The sequence below is a fragment of the Eulemur rufifrons genome, chromosome 2 (genome assembly GCF_041146395.1).
Source record: "Eulemur rufifrons isolate Redbay chromosome 2, OSU_ERuf_1, whole genome shotgun sequence".
In the NCBI taxonomy this organism is placed as follows: Eukaryota; Metazoa; Chordata; class Mammalia; order Primates; family Lemuridae; genus Eulemur; species Eulemur rufifrons.
The window spans coordinates 11,381,028-11,403,477 of record NC_090984.1 but is presented as its reverse complement, the minus strand read 5'-3'; the positions used below and the strand labels follow the sequence as shown (position 1 = coordinate 11,403,477).

The window sequence follows — 22,450 nt, the reverse complement described above, 5'->3', positions numbered from 1 at the left end:
GCTCCCAGCCCCCACACGGACTGCCCCTCCCAGCAAGCTCAGGGCTGGGCACAGCACTCACCTCCATGACGAAGCGTTTGTCGTGGCTGCCCCCGGTCTCAGAGATGAGCTCATACTTGAGGCCTCGCCGCTTCTCGTTCAGCTCCATGACCGGGTTCTTGCCATGCTTTGTCAGGATCGGCCCCTGCTGTTTCACGTTCTCAGGGGAAACGGCAAAGAAAACCAGCTACCTCAGCTAGAGCTTTCCAACCCTGTGTCCCTAGCCAGCCCTCGCCAGAGTCGCTGCCGACTGGTGTGTGAGCCTCCCAGAAGTGCGACCCTCTTCACTCTGCAGATAGCAGCAAGACCCTCTGCCACGGCTCGGGGCAACCCCCAGCTCCCTGTGCAGGGTCCTGGCAGGGAAGGTCCACTTGTGTGTGAAAAACCAAAGGCCCAGTGACTGCCTTGCTTGCGGGCACAGGCCTGCCGGCCCTGACTTAGCAGTTGTTCCCAGTGACCACCACGGGCTCACCTCGGCAGTAGCATCCGAAGGAAAGGCAGCGCTGGGGGTTGACACAGCTTCCACCACAGGGGTGGGGGCCACCACGGCCGGCTTCGCCTCCATCTCCTCTGCCGAGTCCTCCCCCTTGCTTGAGTCTCTGCCCTCCGCACCCGTCGGCAAGCCCATGTCCTGTAACACCTGCTGACACAGGGCCCCCCAGGCTCCGGTGAGGGAGGGCTCAGCATGGAGTCACCTGTGTGGCTTCTCCCCCTCAAACGGGCCTCCCGGCATATCTAAACCACCAGCTCCCAGGGTGGAAATCCAGCCACCTGGAGGACAGTCATTCCCTTAGCTCCCCAGGAGGCCCTGACTGGACAACCTCTACTCGTCAGCCCCAGTGAGGAAGGCATTTTTCTTATTATATGTGACTTGGCAGACGGCCACGCGGCTAACGACTTGTGTTTTCAGGATCTGCCCCACCCTGCCAAGATGCATGGTCTCCACACTGAGGGCTTCCCTGAGGGGCGATAGCTCAGAAGAAGCCCAAGATAATAGACGATGCTTCTGAGGTTCAGAGGACAGTGACACTGCCACACTTACCTTAACGGCCACGTGCAGCTTGGCGGTCTTTTTCGAGGGCCCAGAGGCCTCGAATGAATTGCCATCGACCTCCACTGACATGGTGAAGATGGGGGCATGGACAGGCCCGGTCTGTGAGACCAGTTTGTACTGCAGGCCCGGCTTCAGTTGATTCAGCCTCATCAGGGCATTCATAGCTTGGGGAGGCTCTGCCTTCTCCTCTGAAGAGAGAACAGCAAGATGGTTCTGGATAAGCACTTCAGCAGGTCTCTGCCTGAGAACACTTTAGTCAATTCTGAACACTAGGTGACTGCCTCTGTGGCATGACGTAGGGAGCTACATGGCCATGTGCACCAAGGCCTGGCCTGAGTGTCTCTGTGACTACCAGCTGAAGTACCACCATTCTACTCGTGTTAAGCACCCATGTTATATGTAATCATTGCTGAACAGACTTAAAAATTGAGTCCAAGAAAAATAAAGCCAAAGCAGGCACTGCACCACTTTAGGATGAACCTCACTGGGAGCCAGGCTGGGGGTGAAGGAAGTAGTGCTGACAAATGTCCATACCTTTCTTTTGAATCTTCTTCTTCTTCTTGCTGGGAGACTTCTCCTCCCCGTCCTCCTCCATCGGGCGTTTCATGGGTGTGATGGCGTAGGTGGTGCTGGGGGGGATTTGAACTGCGGGAGAGCAGGCAGAGGCGCTGAGGATGCAGGCAGCCACCCTGCGGAGCGCCCCAGCCACTGCACGCCGCCACGGGCTTACCAGTGTAGTCCACTGGGTTTTCATTCTTTGGTTTCTTGGGCATCTTGGAAGGCAGAGGGTCCATACCCAGGACTTTGTGGAGCTGGCCGAACGCAGCGAGTCGCAGTGCGTGCTGGAGGAGGGGAAAAGGAGTCTGACTCAGCTGCCCTGCGCTCAAGGCCAAGTCCGTGTGCTCACTAATGCCTTCTGAGGAGGGGCAGGAGCTACTAACGGTCTCCCCTACAACAGCAAGGGGTCTCCCAACAGCCAGGGGAGGGCCTGGCTGCTCGGGTCCAGCCTTGCTGTAGGGGAAGGCCAGCCTGTGACCACCCCCCTTTGAGAGGAATACAGGAGACCCCAACCTGGGGACTGGTTGCCACACGGAGCCACGTGGTGGGCCTGCAGGGGGAGGACCCCCAAAGCAGTCCACACAACAAACACATCTCCCCGCTGAACTCGGTGTCTGAAAACAGCACTCGAGCAGGCCAAAGGGGCAGACGACAACCACACATGGCGCCAGGGGAAAGAAGAAGCCCAGATTGGGGCACCCTGTATCAAACACGATCCCTTCACCTCAATCCCCAACCTGAGCCTGCAAGTCCAGGGGCTGCTCTGAGAATACCCAGTAATGGAACTGGAAGCCAGTGAGTACAGACTGGGTAAGGGCTCACGTTGGCAATGGCGATGACTATACCTGCGCACTCTGTGTGATATCTTCCCGTTGCTGTCTGTCTAGATGCCCAATAGCATCAGTGGCTTCTTTTTCACAAGGGTCATAAATGCCAGAACCATCTGAAGGCAGGAAACAAGGAAGATATGCAGAGGATTATCTTTTAGCATCTCGGAAGAGTTGTGCTGGCTGAGGGAACCAGGTGCGTTACCCCCCACGCCCCATCCACACCCAGCTCTGGAAAACACGCCGAGCTCGGTGACCCACTCGGCGTCCAGCCCTTGACAGAAATAATCCACATGTGTCTCAGAGCAAGAAAGTCACGTGGGAGTGGGTCACCACTGCCCCCGGATCCGCCCTCCGAATCACGGCTGCGGACCCGGCACAGGGCTGGATATGATGGTGCAAGAGGGTAGTCACATGCTTCAGCCCTACAGGGGGTGGACACAGAGCTGCTGCTGCCCTAACCCAGTCACTGGACAAGCGAAGAAGTGGCCTCGGGGCCTTGATCCCTGTCCTTGCCCTGACACTTGCAAAGCACAAGGCCCCAACCTGGCATCACGATGCCCGACGCCAGGCACTCCAGCACTCTCCGCAGGGCCTCACCGGCCCCCATGGGTCTGTTGGCTGTGCCGATGGATTTCTCACACAGGAGCTCGAGAGGCTGGAAGAGAAAGAGGACAGTGAGCCACAGTCTGCAAGACAGGGTCAGCCGATGCTGGGGAGCTGTCAGTGTGTGTGTAGCAGGATGCCCGGGAGTCACAATCATCCAGTCTTGGCAAAGTCAAAGCCTAGGGGCTAAGCCAAAGCCAGGGCACCTGGGGCAACGGCCAGCCAACCTTGTCTTAAAGGGCCAGACATGAAATCTTTTAGGCTGTGTGGGCCCAGAGGCAAAGCTGAGGCTGTGATATAGGTATTTATATTTAAAATGTAAATGTTCAGAAATACAAAACCATTAATAACTGTACACTGGAACAAAATCGGCAGCTCATCAGAACTTGCCCACAGGCCCTAGGTTGCCACCCCTGTCTGACAGCATTCACAAACGCTTCTTCGTGGAAGGTATCACTGCTTGCATGTCCTCCACTCGGGGCCCGTCTCACCCTGATACCCCATACCCCACCCAAGGTGTGGAACGCAGCAGCTGCTGCTTGACGAGCAGCTCTGAAGGGAACATGTTGGCCACACCTCAAAGGGCCACTCCTGTCTAGTCACCAGCAAGTGTTCCTGGCATATGAGAGAGGGTCCTTGCACCCACCACCCCTTGGTGGCCATAGTGACAAGGTGGCTTACCCAGCCTCGGAGGGGACCCCAGGTGGGCACACGGGTGCACAGGTCCCTCAGGACCCGGATGACAATGACACATGACTTCAGCCCGTTGGCTCTGGCCTAGGAGAGGAAAGCACAGGCTCTTTAGGCTAAGGCAACTTCCCGAACACAGGCCAACATGAAAAACACAAGTCTTACGGTGCTGCTTTGCCAAGGGTAAGCGGTCAATGTTCATGACCACCAAGTGTGTGGCCAGCAGCGGTTCCACTGCATATACAAGAAGAATGTTACTCTTAACACAAAGCAGCAGCAGCAGCCCACCGACTCAGTCACAGCCTCCTTTGGGGGTGTCAATTTGTGGATGTGCGCTCCTTTAGCAGCTGCGTGTCTGCAGGCGCTAAGTTCAGCACGGCTACCGTCAAGGTTTAAGAATCGTTATGGTAAAAGTTAGCCAAGTTAAAACTTAGGAATGCTCTACCAAAAGACAAATAGAAGAACAAAATGCAAACCTGGAACCACTTGGCGTGTCGGAGGGACGCCAAGGCAGCAAGGCATTTCTGCCTGTCCAGAACGTCCGGGGGATCGTTGACTGATAGCGTTTCTATTCATGGATGGAATAAGAAGACAAGGCACAGTTTGACCAAGGGGTTTCTGTCAGGTGGAAAGGGGATGTGGCAGCGACCTAAAGGGCAGCTGAGTTTCCCAGAAGCTGAATTCATCTCCGCCCTTGGCCAGGGAAGGAGAAACTAGAGTGCACTGAACTCTGCCCTGAGAGGAAATCACAAAAATCGGAGGCCCCTCCAGAAAAAAACAAAACAAAACAAAACAAAAAAAAAAGAAAAAAAAGTGGGAAGTTACTCTGAACGGGATAATCTCATGGGGGAGGGGGAAAGATAGGTGGATCCTATCTTCTAATAGACTGTTCCCGAGCCTCCTCCCCATGTTCTCCCAATAAATTAGCTATTCTAAAATTTTTGATAGGAAAAAATAAAAAAAAAGGCGGGGGAGTGGAAATGAACTCCCTCTCTGCTTCCCACAACAGCCATCCCGAGGCATCTGCGGCAAAGGGGACCACCTCCGCCCACTAGGTAGGACTGCCCTAGCCCCAGCCCGTGACAGAGAGAGTCCTGTTGGTCAAAGGTCCAGCGTCCCTAAATTGATAAACTAGAAGGGCTTTGGTAGTCGGAATCAGATGAGTCAGAACTGAAGGTAATGAACAGAACAGCAACAAGGGCGCTATGCCAGCCTCTGCTGCAGCCCAACTGGAGCGCTCATCTTCTCCGCTATCTGCACATCAGGGATTTGGATAAGGCCTGGGAAGAGGCACATGAGGGGCCCTGGGTGGACTATGAATGGTGAACGCATTATCAGCGTCTTAGGTCCAAAGATGTGGTTTGGAAAAAACTCATACAATTTTTAAAACTTTATCCAAAACTCTGTAACAGCTCTTCGTGTTTCTGTCACTCTAGCTGATTAAAAGCGCCAATGGAAGAAGAAAAACGAGGCCCTCAGTTTTGCTGCAGCACAAGCTGTTTGTACAACTCCAACGTGATGCTCATGCAGAAACCGTCTGGTTGTCGTCATTTAAAAACCATAAAATTGCCAGGGACACACTTTTGCAAGGCCAGAGAATGGCTCAACAGAAAAACAAGTTTCACACTTATGTTTGAGAACATTCAAGGATTAAGATAAAAATGGTGCAATCCCCTGTGAAAAGTGCTACTCACTTTTAGTGCGACCGTTTTGTCAAACTCCCAAGTACTCAATCAAAGCCAACGGGAGATGTCATCTCAGAGTAAAGGTGATCAAATCTACACCAATAGCCTTTTACCAAAGCAGTCTAAAACTGAATAGCACATTTGAATAGTGAGGGAACACCACCTTTTCGAAGTCCTGCGGGCCTGTCTCGGCCTCCCTACCTCCAGCTAATACTTTTTCCATTTCTTCTCTGACAACAGGGGATGTCAGGTGGATGGTCAGAGATAACGGAGGCTCTTTTGTGTTTTTTATCACAATGGCAGCATCATCGACAGATTGCAGTATTTCGTACTTGTCTTCTGTTACAGCCTAAAAAAGAAAATGGAACTTTCAAAACATTATCTTAAGACAATCAACAATTCTATCTGGTCCACCAGATCCTGCGGCAGAAAGGCTAATTTCTTGGGTGTCATGTCCCAGGACTGCTTTCCTTTGGGCCATCATGATCTCCCTCTAGCTGGCCAGGTTGTGGGCCGTGTTCTGGGTATTCCAGAGAGGGGATGACTAACTGCAGTGAAAAGTGATTTCCACGGGAGCTTTAAGATATAATGGGGAAGAGTTTAGGATCCAAGAGGAATTCGTCCTTTTGCCACTTAGTAGATAACTCTGGATAAATCAATCTCATTAAGACGGAGGTTTCTAATTTGTAAAATGTACTTAACAGCATGACCTACGCCACAAGCTTCGAAAAGCTTTGATGGACACTGCACAGGAAGCAGTGTCCACTGCAGAGTGGGCAACCAGCCACTGCTATTTCCATGCCAGTATGAGTAGCCAGACAGTGTGGAATGAAAACCGTGTGCAGCAAAAAAGTCTGTGTCCTGTGATGCATATAGAGCATACACTTGCTGCAAATGCATGTCTACAAGGAGGCCCACAACAGTGTGACTTGACAAACAAAATCCAAGCTTTATTATTTTTGTTAAAGGAAACAAAAATCATGGAGGGGAGGACAAATGTATTGGAAAGTCTAAGTTAGAATTTTTTAACCTCAGCACAAGTGATCTCCTGGGTTGGATAATTTTCAGTTTGGGGTGGGTAGGGGCTGCTCTGTGCATTACAGGGTGTTTTGGGTTTTGTTGGAGATGGGGTCTCACTATGTTGCCCAGGCTGTAGTGCAGTGGCTATTCATAGGTGCCATCATAATGAACTACAGCCCTGAATTTTTCAAGAGATCCTCCCCACTTGGCCTCCCGAGTAGTTGTGACTACAACTCAAACCACTGTACTCGACTACAGGGTGTTTAGCAGCACCCCTGGCCCCCACCCACTAGGTACTAGTAATAGCGCTTGCCCCCCATTGTTTCCAGACACTGCCTAATGTCCCATGCGGGGGGGTGTAAAAAAAAAAAAAATCACACGTTACAAACCATTAATAGAAAATTGTATGCCCATTCTTTTTATCTTTAAGGAATGATTCTTTACACAAGTTGTTTTTCCTTGAGAAACATTCACACCAATTTGCTTCACTTAATATACTTGTTACAGATAAGAATAAATTAATTTAATAATTATTGGTAAAAAGAAAATTTTAGGGCTTCACCTTAAATAGCTCCTTATAAGTAGCTAACGTACATTAGCTTCACTTTCTGATCTTTGTCCTGAACCTCAAAATTGTCAGTCACACACGACCAAATCCCTGCTTACATATGAATCAGGTTTTTCTTTCTAAAGAATGCGATTCAAGGGTCATCTTACTTTCTTCTTTTGTTTATCCTGTAGTTAAATCCAGGTGACTGCATTCTAAGGAGGCAACACCTAGCAGAGGTTGACACCTCCCAATGCCCCAGAGCTGGGGGTCCCAGGGTCGATCACCCAGCTGCCCTGCACCTCAGTCACACCTCGGTACTACTTAGGTAAGTAAGACATAACACAGGTAAAGAGCCTGTCTGGCCTAGGGGCTGGCTGGCATAGTAAACGTTCAATAAATGTCAGAACCCACTATTTGTGCATTCCTTTTGTTATAAAACAAATAAGTGGGTTTTTATATATTTACTTATTTATTCTTTTAAAAGATATGGCCTTGGTCTGTCATCCAGGCTGGAGTACAGTGGTGTCATCATAGCTCATTGCAGCCTCGAACTCCTGGGCTCAACCAATCCTCCCCCCTCAGCCTCCCAAAATGCTAGGATTACAGGTGTGAGCCACAACATCTGGACATAATGGGTTATTAAAAACGGATTTTGTTTTTAACCAGGTCTGATCAGGGAGAAAAAGTTAATGACTGTATTATCTACCTAAATCATCCATCCAACAGAGTTTGGATATAAAGTTCACACCCAATGATGACCTTGGCCTCCTGCACCCTGGTGCACAGTAGGCACTGGGACCCTTACTGGTTGGCAGAGCATTGGGTGCCACCGTAGTGTGTCAGCCACTTTCCACAGAACCTCAGCAGCTCTGTGGTATCCTGCCTGTTACCTACAAGAAGGTATGAGCACACGAGTGCAAGTGGGAGTTTGGTGTGTATTTCCTAGTGCACGGCATAAATTGGGCATCTCTTCCTCTGCCCCACGTCCTTGACAAGCACACCCCACCCCCACCAGACCCCCGCCCCACCATTGGCAGCGGGCAGCGGTCACACTTACAGCGAGCTGGATGGCCAGGTTGTCAGCCACCTTGTCCAAGAGGGCAGTCGTGGGCTTCTCCTTACACAGCAGTACCAGCTCCAGATCCAAGTCCCCCTTGAGCAGAAGACCCTTTGCCACAAGGCCCACCCGCATCACGCCCCGCAGGGTTCTCGTCATGTGCTCCGTCTTCTGTTCCCTGAGGGACAGACCACAGCATGGCTCAGAGAGGAATTCGTTCTGGCCAGAACCCAGAGGCTCGTGAGAGGCTGGAGTTTCTTAGACAGATGCTGACCTGGCACTGGCTAGCCTCCCTAGACAGAAACTACCACCGCAAAAACCTCACACTTACCCAGCCCCTTCTTTGCTCTCATCCTCTGGGGGCACGTCCATGCTGTCAGACTCGGCGTGCTCGCCACTGCCTTTTTCCTGCTCATCTATCCAGTCGGACACAGCTTTGAGCGCCCGCTCAGTGTGCGACACCATGTTCTGGACTGCCTCCAGTTCCTCTTGCGTTGGATAAACGGAAGAATGCTTTGCCATCACGTGGCGATCATCATTCACAAAAATTCGCATCGGACGCTGGAAGTGTGAAAACCAAGTTAAAAATGATGTAAAGAGACAGGCAGCCCAGCACTGAGCTTGTAAGCTGTAGTAACTCAGAATTATGCTGTATGTTTCACATAAAAATAAGACTGTACAAACACAACTGAAGGACTGACAAGGACAAGCCAGCTTAACTGCTATTCACTGGGCACAGGGAGCAATGGGGCACTTATTTTCTCTGTTTCCACACAATCTGGATTGTGCTGATACCACACATATTCTATTACTTTGTAACTCAGAAAGTCTAATGAAAATGGTAACAGAATCCAACGCTTCGGGGGAAATGCTACAAACATCTTTATACATGAATTAAGAACAGTATCTGGTGATTAAAAAAAAAACTTACCATTTTTACTCCTTTTTCTGTAGTGTCTGGAAATCAAACTTTATCTTTTCAAACTGTGACAGATTTCCTTGGTGTTATCAATACTTCAACTATCTATAAGATCAGAAAATCTTTTTAGTTCCAAATAATTCAGAAATGGACTAATTTCAGCAGCAAGAACGATGCGCAGCTGCCTCACGAAGGCGCCTGTTAACACAGCACGACACATCTTCATTTCCAAGTAACCACTGCTAGGCCAAGGCATTAAACTGCTAATTATAAAATGCCCTTAAAATGAAAACAGCTGGTTTCTAGAAGCCAGGTCTGCCATCAGACCCCCACTCCTTCAGATGGTCTTTCTTTTCTATCTTCCTTCATTGTTTCTTGACATAAAGTGTTCCAATTTTTATAAATATAGAACATAAAAATATTAACAAGCCTCCAAAAAAAGCTACAGGTAGAAAACGTTCATCAAAATCTTGGTGTGTGGGGAAGGAAGCGAGAAAGAAGGAGCTCCGGTCCTCAGGGGTAATGGAGACGGGAGTCAGGCACAAGGGAGGACCCAAAAGCCTCTGGAACACAGGAAGGCGAGAGCCTTCTGCAGAGTGAGTATCTGAAATGTCAAGCAGACGACGACAACCACACTGGGTCCAGCTTTGTAGAGGCGGAGACAACTAAAGTGCACAACAGAAGGCTTCAGGACAAACGGAGCTGTAATTACCATTTTGATCTCTAAATAACATGCCGACTACAACCTACTCAATTCCCACTCAGTGCCAACAGTCTGGTCCATACTGAAATCTTCCAAATGAGTAAACAACAAAAAAACTCCCATCAGCGTAATATGCAACAGATGAATCTACCCTGCCATCTAAACTAGTCACCAGCCAGCACAGCAGGCTCAAGCCTGAAAAGGTACAAGCTTCGAGGATAAATTGACAGGATTAGGCAAAACAAGAATTTTCCCACAATGCTTCAGCACTACTTAGCAATTCCAATTGCAAATTTAAAGGTTCCAAAGATTATTTTTATTTTTTTTTTTTTTTGAGACAGAGTCTCACTCTGTTGCCCGGGCTAGAGTGAGTGCCGTGGCTTCAGCCTAGCTCACAGCAACCTCAAACTCCTGGGCTCAAGCGATCCTCCTGCCTCAGCCTCCCGAGTAGCTGGGACTACAGGCATGCGCCACCATGCCCGGCTAATTTTTTGTATATATATATTTTAGTTGTCCATATAATTTCTTTCTATTTTTAGTAGAGACGGGGGTCTCTCTCTTGCTCAGGCTGGTCTCGAACTCCTGACCTCGAGTGATCCACCCGCCTCGGCCTCCCAGAGTGCTAGGATTACAGGCGTGAGCCACCGCGCCCGGCCAGGTTCCAAAGATTAAAACTTTAAAATCCCAGGGCTGAATGGTAGGTGATGCCCTTGCAGAGCCAGGCAGTAAGACATAGCACAGTCAAAGGCCCCGTGATGGGGGTGGGGACGACAGAGGGACGTGAAGGGGCACGGGATCGGAGGGGTGGATGACCAATCCCTGGGCCTCACCAAGTGGAAGCTTCTAAACAGACCTAGGCCTGAAACACTGCCGACGCAGCCACTAGCCACGTGGCCTTGAAAAGTCTCCATGGAGCTTCCTACTTATACCTGCGAAATGGAAGTGGCCCCTATACCTTCTGCAGGGAGACTGTGAAAATTAAATGAGCACAAATCCCACAGATGCTCAAAAATGGTAGCAGCTTCTACTGCCGACAGGACACACACCCCCAGGCTGCTGTACAGGCTGAGTGAGTCATCCACATGCCAAAACGCAGCCTTATGAGGGAAGGGAAGGAACTATCATTCACTCAGTGAAGAGAATGATACTGTGGTTGTGTTTGAAAAGAATATCTTAATCTGTTCCATACATATTTAAGACAAATTTATGGCTGAAATGATATTCCTGGTATTTGCTCTAAAATGCTCCGGGAAGGGCGACAGCGGTTGAAGCTGGTGATGGATTCATTCGTACATGTCTGAAAAGTTCTATTTTTCTGAAATCCATAGTAAACTTAAGCACTTTTACAAAAGTACAGTCATGGCAAATAATGTAAAAATTAAACCAAAGCTGAAAAAAAAAAATAATCACAGCCTGTTTTCTGTGACATGAAATAGCTCTGGAGCTAAATGGTGAGGAGTCAGCTACAGCTGACTGTCCTCATGCATCCTGTGCCACACAGCCACCACTGCTGGCCACGTCTGTGCTGGAATCTCACCAATCTGATCATGTGGGCTGATGTTTAAAACCCTATTTATTTATTCAACAAGTATTTAGCATGTACCTCTCCCGTGCCAGGTGCTGGGCTCGATGCTGGTACGACGATACACAACTCAGCCAAGTCTCCCACTCCCCCAGAGCTAACCATTTAGCACACCCTGAAGGAGAAAAACTCTTCCTTCCCTGCAAGTCCGACATGGTGTCAGGAGCCCAGGCCTCAGTCTACACTTACCACCTCTCAAATTCGACATCCACTACAAATACCAAATGTAGGGACACTAAACCAAGGTTCCAGGTGGCTAAGACCTTTTCATTAAGGGTTTTCTAAGATGAATATTGTCTAAAACCTGTTAAAAAGGAGCTGAAGCCCAGGCCGGTTTATGTCTGTTCAGTCACTACATGATTCTAACAAAAGTAAACCCCTTTTTATATGGGGGGAGGGGGAAGGAAGGAGCTCCTTGGAAAAGTGGTTTATTCCTCGCTTATGACAAGAAATATACCAGTGTAACCCTAGCACTCTGGGAGGCCGAGGCGGGAGGATGGCTCAAGGTCAGGAGTTTGAGGCCAGCGTGAACAAGAGTGAGAACCCCCCTCATCTCTACTAAAAATAGAAAGAACTTATCTGGACAACCAAAAATATATAGAAAAAATTAGCCGGGCATGGTGGTGCATGCCTGTAATACCAGCTACTTGGGAGGCTAACGCAGAAGGATTGCTTAAGCCCAGGAGTTTGAGGTTGCTGTGAGCTAAATTGATGCCACAGCACTCTAGCCCGGGCAACAGAGCGAGACTCTGTCTCCAAAAAAAAAGAAAGAAAGAAAAGATAGATAGATACCAGGTGTGCTAGGGTCCTACTGTGGCATAAGAAAGCAAAGAAGGGCTAGAGACTGACACCAGCTTGTCCAGAGGACATGAGAACTCACTTGTGTGGGCTCCCACTGGCTACCTTTGGGACAACCAAAAAAAGAATAATGCTTCCACCTATATAAAGTTCTAGAACAGGCAAAACTAATCAAAAATGGAAAAAAAATGCCAACAGTGATTGCCTTTGGGGGATGGTAGCAGAGATCATGTGAGAAGGAGCCCATGGGAGCTTTCTGGGGTGATGGTCACAGTGTACCTCTTAGTAGGGTTTGGGTATATGCACTGGTCAAAATTTACTGAACAGGCCAGGCGCGGTGGCTCATGCCTATAATCTTAGCACTCTGGGAGGCCGAGGTGGGAGGATCACTCGAGGTCAGGAGTTCAAGACCAGCCTGAGCAAGAGCAAGACCCCCGTCTCTATTAAAAAAAATAGAAATTAACCACACAACTAAAAATATATAGAAAAAATTAGGCCGGGCGCAGTGGCTCACGCCTGTAATCCTAGCACTCTGGGAGGCCGAGGTGGGCGGATCGTTTGAGCTTAGGAGTTCGAGACCAGCCTCAGCAAGAGCGAGACCCCATCTCTACTAAAAATAGAAAGAAATTATATGGACAGCTAAAAATATATATAGGAAAAAAAATTAGCCGGGCATGGTGGTGCATGCCTGTAGTCCCAGCTACTCGGGAGGCTGAGACAGGAGGATCCCTTGAGCTCAGGAGTTTGAGGTTGCTGTGAGCTAGGCTGACGCCACGGCACTCACTCTAGCCCGGGCAACAGAGTGAGACTCTGTCTCAAAAAAGAAAAAATTAGCCGGGCATGGTGGCACATGCCTGTAGTCCCAGCTACTTGGGAGGCTGAGGCAGTAGGATTGCTTCAGCCCAGGAGTTTAAGGTTGCTGTGAGCTAGGCTGACGCCATGGCACTCTAGCCCAGGCAACAGAGTGAAAATCTGTCTCAAAAACAAAAACAAAAACAAACAAACAAAAAAAACCTTACTGAACAGGCATGGTGGCTCACACCTGTAATCCTAGCACTCAGGGAGGCCAGGGGGAGGATCACTTGAGGTCAGGAATTCGAGAACAGCCTGAGCAAGAGCAAGACCCCGTCTCTACCAAAAATACAAAAAATTAGCCAGGCATGGTGGCCTGTGCCTGTAGTCCCAGCTACTGAGGCAGGAGGATCACTTGAGCTCAAGAGTTTGAAGTTGCAGTGAGCTATAATGAAGCCTGTACTCTACTCAGGGCAACAGAGTGAGTGAGACCCTGTCTCAAAAACAAACAAACAAACAAAAAACTCTCTGAAAAATATACTCAAGATCTGTACATTGTTTCAAAAGAAAAAAAAAAAACTATAAATACGTAAGTCTACTTATATAGAGGGAATACTGCAGCAACTTTCTGCTACTTAGTTTGAAATGTGTCATAAAGTGACAATACATAATGAGTGCAATGTGCACTGTCTAGGGAATGGACACGCTTGAAGCTGATTAGCTGATTCGGAGGGGGGGGCAAGAGCAATATACGTGACATAAACTTTTGTACCCCCATAATATGCTGAAATAAAAAAAAATGCCAAAAAAATAAAAAAATAAAATGACAGAAGAATGGAACAGAACAAGAGGTGGATGGAGAAATGTATGAAACACAAGTATAGTCAAATGTCAACATCACACTCTTAGGCTGTGTTTACAGATAGGTATTCACTGTAAAATTGTGGCACCTTTTTTGAACATTTGAATACTTTCATAAGATGTTACAAAAATATAACTAAAATTGATGCAGCATATTAAATTTACACAAATTCATAAGTCCATAGATACTTCCAAAAAAAAAAAAAAACCTGATTTGTCACATTAGAAATGTTTATATCCCAACTTCACACTCTGAAAATTGTTAAAGGACTGAAGTTCACCCCCAGTGAATGCTGAGAATTTCTAATTAAAAACACCAACTGACAGATTAGAGGGGGTCAGAAGTAGAAAACCACCCTTCAACCTCCAGGCAACAAGATATCACTGGGTCAAAATATCGCCCCTAGGAGAAGGTCTGCCCTTTTTCCCCTTTGCTGGCAAAGTAAATGTCTTTCCTCCTCCCCAAAACATTTGGCCTCATTCTTCTGATTCAGCCTCGTGGACAAGTGCCGAGTTTTCAATAACAGATTCGACACAATGTGGAATATAAACATACTAAACAAAGCATAAAATAATACAGCAGAACTGAGACCAAATGTCATACCAATAAATGTAAATGGATTTTAGTCACCTATTAAGGGGAAAAAACTTTTAGAAGCTATCACAAATAAAACCAACAATATGTTGTACGCAAGAGACACATCTAAAACAAAGATTCTCAACAGTTAAAAATGGAAGGATGGGCAAAGTTATACCAAGGAAATGCACACAGAAAAGAAGGCCACATGGCTGGATTTAGTCAGTCCACAATGCACACATATCAAAACATGTTGTACACCTAAATATAAATCATTTTTATCAATTTAAAAGATAAAAATTAAAATAAATTTTAAAAAATATCGCCCCTAGCCACACACAGCAGCTCACACCTGTAGTCCCAGCTACTCAGGAGGCTGAGGCAAGAGGATCACTTGAGCCCAGGAGTTCAAGGTTGCAGTGAACTATGATCTTGTCACCATACTCCTACCTGGGTGATGGAGGGAGACCCTGCCTCTAAAAATCACCATGTCCAAAATGCCTCCAGGACATGCACACACCCCCAATACACCTGTCTTCACATAAAAGTCCTGTATGTAGGTGGTCCATCTGCTGTCTTCACTGGTAAAAACAAGAAACGTAGGCATCCTTTTGCTACAGTGGGCGTGCTCACTTCATCTTCCTCTGCTCTGAGAGGCGGGCCCACAAAGGGATCCCTGAAGGACCTCGCTGGAACCTGCCTGGCTCTGACCACCACACTTGGCCTGTGTGGTGTTTCCACTCATCCCTGGGCCCTCTTCCTTAGACCAGGCACAATGGCAATGCCTCCTGATTCAAGTGGACAGAGCAAGTAAGAGTACTAATTATCTTGACTAAAACAAATGTTTTGGAATTATCACTCCTTTGGAGGGCAAGAAAACTGACCTCATTTGTCTATGTGAGCCCAGATCTGTCATCCAACCAAGCCTCAGAGAATTCATCTCACTGACTGATGCAGGCATTTTCAGAGCGAGCAGAAACCTTTCTGAGAGGATTTTCAGTGAGGAACACTGCTGGCAAGAAGCCTGCAGCACCCACCTACACTCAACACTCCACTGCCCCTACCAATCTAACTTTAAACGAAAGCTGTAATGCTGAACAAAGCTGCTCCTGCAGCCCGGTTATGATTCAAACCTGCGCACCAGCAAAGCTTGTTTCTCTGAAAAGAAACCCAACGCAGGAACAAGTGGTAAGTAAAGTATCAGGATTTTAAACATGACCTCTGTGTGGTTTGGGATGTTCTAACATGCAGGGATCAGGTTTCTTTCTTTTGTTCCTGAAACCAGCCCACCCACAGCAGGCACACTCATAGAACCTTAACCACAAAACATTATGCTTGTGGTGCGATGGCCATCTTTCTGACCTCTTACTAATTACAGTATGAGGGTTAATGGCACTGCTGTTGGAAAAGAAACATGCCCAAGTTCAGCATGCATGGATCAACAAACATTCACATAGTGGCAACACCCTAAAAGGTATGACCCCACCTCTCTTCCAGGGTATTTCATAAAATCTTACAGCCCTCCTTCCGATCGACTCTGGGGAATGGTCCTGAAGTGGGTGCTTATCTTAGAGACCCAATTAGGCTGTGCACTTTACACAGACTCAACCCAGCTCCTGGTTTCCCGACCTCTGGAGCCTGCCTATCCTGGGCTGTAAATTGAAACAATGCACACATACTAATCTCTTGGTGACTCCTTAAACTTTTACATAGCCACATGATAAAGAACACATCAAAAATAATTTTTACACAGCAACCTAGCCAGGTGATACCAATCTAAAATCTGGTTATGGGATGTGTGTGGTGAGTGGTGACACATGCCTGTAATCCTAGCTCTGGGAGGCCAAGGCAGGAGGATTGCCTGAGGTCAGGAGTTTGAGATCAGCCTGGGCAATAGTGAGACTCTGTCTCTACAAAAAATAACAAAAATTAGTCAGGCATGGTGGCGAGAACCTGTAGTCCCAGGTACTCAGGAGGCTGAGGCCAAAGGCTCGCTTGAGCCCAGGAGTTCAAGGCCGCAGTGAGCCATGATCACACTCCTACACTCTAGCCTGGGTGGCAGATTGAGACCCTATCTCGAAATAAATACATACATAGTAAAGTAAAATAAAATAAAATCTAGTTATCACTACCACTCTAGAAATTTAAAGCCCCAACCCAAAAGCAAAGTCAAGTGCAATTCTGTTTGGTCTGCGACAATGTCTTTACAGGCCCAAAGAGAGATGTCGAAGTTAGGAATAAAGATTTTAACAAATATTTTCAATCTTTATTGAGTCTTCCATTTTTATTTATACTACTTCTAAGTGTATTTTTGGTGTTAAAACCACCTTTCTTGTTAAGAAAAATGGAGATGGTATATAATAACTTATTAAAAAGATATTTTCCTTCATAAAATAAGTTGGCAAATACAGGTTGCTCCCCAAAATGTTTCTGGAGACCCAGGATGTGCCAGGCCCACTCGTACTGTGAAGTGCCAGCTAGTCCAAGAGACAGAAGCCTGGAGGCTGGGGTTTGTTCCTGGCCCCTCCAGCCTGGTAGCTGTGGGACTTCCAGCAAACCACTTACCTTTTCGGAGGTGGGTCAAAAATGAAAATTCCACTTGCCTCACAGTTGCAGATAGGAAGGATCGTAAATGACAATGTGGGAAAAGTTTAAGGACTAACACTACAAATGAAATGTATTAAAAAGATTAATTAAGCTGCTACTCAGGAGGCTAAGGAGGGAGGTTCGCTTGAGCCCAGGAGTTCAAGACCAGCCTGGGCAACATAGTGAGACTTCGTCTTAAAAAAAAAAAAAAAAAGGTTTAGTGCTCTTGGATGAACCAACAGAAACACTTTAATATCTGCCTATAAGAGGACACAGTATCACAGAAAAATGTTAAACATGACTCCAGGTGGGAATTAGCAAACCTTTCCAGCATGCTCTTCTGGCAGCAAGGGAGGCGGGGGTGCGAGAGGAGCAAGCCTAGGAAACGTTCCCACACCTGGCTGGAGACAGAGGCAACCCTTCCCAAAACCTCGTGTGCAATTTAATGTGTTTACTTCAATCAGCAGTTTTTCCTAGTTTAAAAAAAAAAAAAAGAACATCTCTCTCAAAGTATGTTATACAGTAACAGACATGTGAATTATTACAGTAGTAAACGGTACCTTTTTTAAGTCAAACATTTTTACTCTGAAATAATTACAGTTTCACATGTAGCTGTAAAAAATAACAGATCCTCTCTCTACCCAGCTTCTCCCAATGGTAACATTTTGCAAAACTGTAGCACAAAATCCTAACCAGAACACTGACAGCACAGAGCACTGCCAAGGCACAAGGATCCTCCCTGCTGCCCTTGCGGAGTCACATCCACCTTCTAACCTCCCCCATCCCTAATCCCTGGCTCCTGCTAATCCATTCACCATTTCTACCATTTTGTCATTTCCAGAATGCCCTAGAAATGAAATTGCAGAGTATGTAACCTTCCAGATTTGGTCTGTTTCACTCAGCACAATGGCCTCAAGTTTCATCCAAGATGCGTGTACACCATTAGATGGTTCTTTTTTATTGCTAAGTAGTATTCTCGAGGACGGATGTACCACAGTTAACTAGCCATTCACTGGCTGAAGGACATCTAGGTTGTTTCTAGTCCTTGACTCTAACCAATAAAGATGCTATGAACATTTGTAGGTAGGTTTTTGTGTAATCATAAATTGTCATTTCTTTGGGATAAACACTCAAGAATATAATTGCTGGGCCATATGATAGCTGCCAGTTTAGTTTTGTAAGAAACTGCCAAAACTGTTTTTCAGAGTTGAAGCCTTGCGTTTTAAAAAACAAACTCAATCAACTTTAGAAGTGATTCAATTCCTCCCTTCTCTTCTGTCAGTTTGCACACACACTGCAAAGCAGTGGTAACCAGTGAGCTCCCACCAGGCAGCCCACAGACCTCCATGCTTGCTGGCCTGCCGTTACTCCTTCCTGAAAGGATTCTGCACAGGTCACCCACGGGACAAATATTTATTAAGCTATGAGGCATGGGGCTGGGCTGCTTATTTCCATATTGGTGATATTTGGGGGGTTTTCTCCCCTTAATTATGAACACACAGCAATTATTAACCTGCAAAAAATCTACATGTACCACTGAGAAGCAAACCTAACCTGCAACATTTCATTCTTTAAAATCACTCCCAATCATAAGAGAAAGTACTTTAAAAGCAAGTGGCCTGGAAGATTGATTTATCTCCAAATAAGACTTTACCCTTGAGAGCTTAAACTCCAATCTTAATGAAAATAAGGACAGCTGTCTGGCATGTTGAAGAAAAACTATCATGGACTTCAAATTGCCAGTAGAACCACTTCTCACTAATCACCTAAGATTATAAAAATAATTTGAAGCAAATTATTTACACACTTTAGTAAAAGGATACACATTTGATTTTGTGACTATATGTTCCTTGGTGATCATATATGATCCACAAAAAATGGTCCTTAGTTAACACATTTTCCTTTTAAAACTAGTAGCTACACTTTTAATTAAATTTCAACTGGACATGGCTTTCACAAGACATCTTAAAATAGCAGATGTTAAGCATCCGAATTTCCAATTGCTATTTATAAGGGGATCACCTGTGAAGTGTTGTCTTGGAAAAAAATCTCACAGGGATTTAACAGATCATAAATATCATTAAAAGTTTTTCAAAATCAGGCTGGGCGAGTTGGCTCACTCCTGTAATCCTAGCACTCTGGGAGGCCGAGGCAGGAGGGTAGCTTGAGGCCAGGAGTTTGAGACCAGCCTGAGTCAAGAGACAGACCCCGTCTCTACAAAAAAAAAAAAAAAAAAAAAGGAAAAATTAGCCAGGTGTGGTGGCGTGCACCTGTAGTTCCCAGCTACTTGGGAGGCTTATGCAGGAGGATCACTTGTGTGCAGGAGTTCAAGGCTGCAGTGAGTTATGATGACACCACTACACTTTACCTGGAGCAACAGACCAAGACTGCCTCAAAAAAATAAACAAATAAATAAATCAGTACACTGATGAAGCTCCTTAACACACACCTGGATATCCTGCTCTCACTATCTTTTCAGCACCAACTTGCCCTATATAATAACGCAGGGAGATCACCTACATGTTTCAGATAAAACTGCCAAATGCTGTAGCAGGAAACTGAAGTCCACTTCAATCCTTCATGGCCCCAACCCTCTTCACTAATTCACTGTGTATAGATTCCAGTCAAACCACTAGTTACCGATAACTCCAAACCCTTCCAGTGGAAACAAATCATATCTTCCTCTCCTAGGACTCTGCTAAGGAGAAAAAATATATATATATAATATATATATTATATATATATAATATATATATAATATATCTGATAAACAGAACCTACAAAATCCCATTTCCTGCAAAGGTTCAAGTAGGTCACAATTTCTTGGGCCAGACATGCTAACACTAAATGGTAACATTTACACATCTTTCAAAACTGCACAAAGTCAATTAACTTGCCGACAAAAATGTAGCAGGATGGCAAATCCAAGAGGTATAAATGAGGAAAGTTATCACGTCTCTGGGGCCATGAAAGGTGATCATAAGAAACTGGGAAGAATCGTGAAAGAGGTAAGAGGGAGCTGCTCCAGCCTAAAGAAAATTTCTAAAGCCCTTTTCAAAAGTAAGAACACTTCTAACCCCACATCTTGTTAAAGCCTAAAAACACATAAGAGGCTGTCTTATAGAAGGCCTTTTCCCCATCAATGGCTCCACCTCTCCCTACCTGTAGGCCTTAACCAGGGAGCACGGTATTTGTGTGATCAAAATTAGCAGCTGCTGTCAATGTGGCATTTGACAGTAAGAACTTGAGAAAAATAACAGCTTTAGATTTCTCACTCAGGAATACGGGCCTCTAAAATTATCAAGAATACTAAAAGAAGCTAAAGGAAATTTTGCCTGCAGGCATTAGACAAGTTCTATAAGGAAAAACAAACAAACAAACAAAAAAAACCTGCAAACAATTGGGCACCTCTCAGCTACAGAAAGAGGCTGTCCAAGCTCCAGGAAGATAGGGAGACTGATAAATCAGTGCCCAGTGCTGGCAGGACCAAGCGTGGCAGTCATGGCCAGCCACCAACCTGACCTAAAGAATACCCCAGGCAGAACCAGGGCCTGTACAGATTCCATTCACAAATCCTAGGACCAAGAGCTACCCATATAGGCAAGAGATAGCTCTAGGGCAAAGACCCCACCACTACTGGATAGGGACGGTAGCACCTCCCAGTGTCCTGGGGCCTTTCTCCCTCCTTTCCAGCTGTGAATGAGGCCCTGGTTCCCACACTTCATTCACAGTCTGAGCGGATGCAGTAGCTACATCCCACGAGACCACACACAAAGCATCACACACAAAGCATAGTGGCAGCACTGTGAGCAATCCTTGGAGATTCCCAAATACCTGAGGAAAAGAGAGCTTAAAGTTCTAAATTTGAATCCTAACTTTGGAAGGCACTTCGTGTTCTCCCGTGGACCCCAAATATGCCATCACACCACTCATGTTTTAAACAGTAGAATCTTCAACAACCATAAAGGCAGATTCAGAATGACTGAAATACCAAAGTCCAGAAAAGGAAGATTTAACACCAAAATCGATGCTTCCTCGCTGATCCATCATGCGGCAAATTAAAATTTTGTAAATATTTGTAAGAGATCACTTACTCTCCCCCCGTTTGGACACTGAGCTGAGGGACAGCATGCAGACCACTGTACACCCCAAATAATTCATCCAGGCATAGGATTTACTGGGGCAGAACCCCATGAGTAGACAACAAGAATCCCAGTCACTCAACTACTTGAGAAAATAAAGATAGAAAGAGATTTTAAGCACCCACGTTTGGGTAGCAATCTTGGCCTATTACAGTGCACCCAAACATCGCATCCCTTTAGATCACCGTTTGGGGGAAAGATACAAATCTTAAGCAATCTGAAAAACACTCAACATCAATGAAAACACCTGAACTAAAGAAAAAGAAACCTTAAACCCTCCCAAGTTTGAATCCTGCTCTGAGGGAGGCCTGGCTGACCAGACATTTGGGAACCTGGCGAACCCACAAAGGCTTCCCCTGCAATCCGCGTGGGCAAAGGGTTTCCAAGGAGGGGGTCCGCCTCTCCGCGCACTGTGAGGACAAAGGAGGCGACGTTTCCCGCCTCGGGAACGTGGGACCCTCCTGGAACCCGGGGCGGGACCGGGACCGAGACAAAGAGGAGGGGGAAGCCCCCGCCAGGATGTTCGGGGCCCGAGGGGGTGTGTGCTCCAGGCACGTGCGCGCGTAGCCCTGGCGCCGGAACAGACAAAGCCGGGCCCGGGGGAGGCGGCGGCCGGGGGCCCGGTGCGCGCTCACCCCCCGCGCGTGGCGCCGCAGCGGGCCGAGGGGCCGCGAAAGGGGGAGCGGATGCGCGCGCACTGGGCCCTCGCCGCCGCCATTTTGTTTCCTCGGCACAATGGGGGAGAGTAACGGCCGAGGGCGGGAGCGAAGCCGGCGAGACAGCAATGAAGCAGGCGCAGGGGCGGGAGGACCGGGCGGAGGCGGAGGGCGCGGGGCGCCTTCAGCCTCGTCACCACGACCCCTCAGCTGAGACCGAGCTGAGAAGGAGGGCGGGGGGAGGGGCAGAGGCGGGAGCGGGCCCGGCCGCCACATTGACGCTTACCTTGTCGGCGTCCCCTTCCCCGACCGCCGCCGCCGCCCTCCTGCCACAGCCCGCCGGGGTGTCTCCCCCCAAAAGCCACGCGGTACGCGCCGGGCTGCTGAGTCCAACTGCAATGGCGAGAAGAGGAGGAGGAGGAGCCGGGGCCGGGGGCGAGCGAGCGGGCAGGCGGGCGCGCGCGAGGAGGTGCGGCGGCACGTGACCGGCCGGAGCCCCGCCCCCTTGCCGCCGCGTTGCGGCTCGACGCAGACCCAGCCGGAGTGGGAGGGCGGGGTGAAAAGAGATAAGGAGGTGGGTCGTGGTCACGTGAACAGGCGCGTGGGCGTTGCGTGGGCTGGTCACGTGGCGCTGGTCTCTTCTCTTTCGATAGCTTAGCTCCATTATGTGACAGTAGCCAATTCCGAGTCCTCCTGCTCCATGTGACGAGGGCTTTTGCGCCTTCCCCTTTGCCGTATAGGTAGGTCT

At 47.6% G+C, this 22,450-nt stretch overlaps 1 protein-coding gene across 5 annotated transcripts in view; it reads right to left on the bottom strand.

The window, feature by feature from the left end:
• ILF3 (interleukin enhancer binding factor 3) overlaps positions 1-22,119 on the bottom strand; it is a 28,446-nt gene extending 6,327 nt beyond the window's left edge. For 2 of the 5 annotated variants that reach the window (XM_069478293.1, XM_069478316.1), the window contains exons 1-14: positions 21,989-22,119; positions 9,018-9,110; positions 8,418-8,647; positions 8,087-8,264; positions 5,661-5,808; positions 4,251-4,342; positions 3,766-3,861; positions 3,025-3,136; positions 2,497-2,594; positions 1,824-1,935; positions 1,628-1,738; positions 1,082-1,281; positions 512-679; positions 62-199 (exon numbers count right to left, since the gene is read on the bottom strand). In XM_069478293.1, coding sequence (XP_069334394.1) covers positions 62-199; positions 512-679; positions 1,082-1,281; positions 1,628-1,738; positions 1,824-1,935; positions 2,497-2,594; positions 3,025-3,136; positions 3,766-3,861; positions 4,251-4,342; positions 5,661-5,808; positions 8,087-8,264; positions 8,418-8,647; positions 9,018-9,020 — 1,686 coding nt within the window. In that variant the 5' untranslated portion in view covers positions 9,021-9,110; positions 21,989-22,119. Of the gene's footprint in view, positions 1-61; positions 200-511; positions 680-1,081; positions 1,282-1,627; positions 1,739-1,823; positions 1,936-2,496; positions 2,595-3,024; positions 3,137-3,765; positions 3,862-4,250; positions 4,343-5,660; positions 5,809-8,086; positions 8,265-8,417; positions 8,648-9,017; positions 9,111-18,558; positions 18,580-21,988 lie in introns of those variants that run through there. The other 3 variants (XM_069478308.1, XM_069478325.1, XM_069478302.1) reach the window with 2 other exon arrangements.
• Positions 22,120-22,450: the final 331 nt, after the last annotated feature.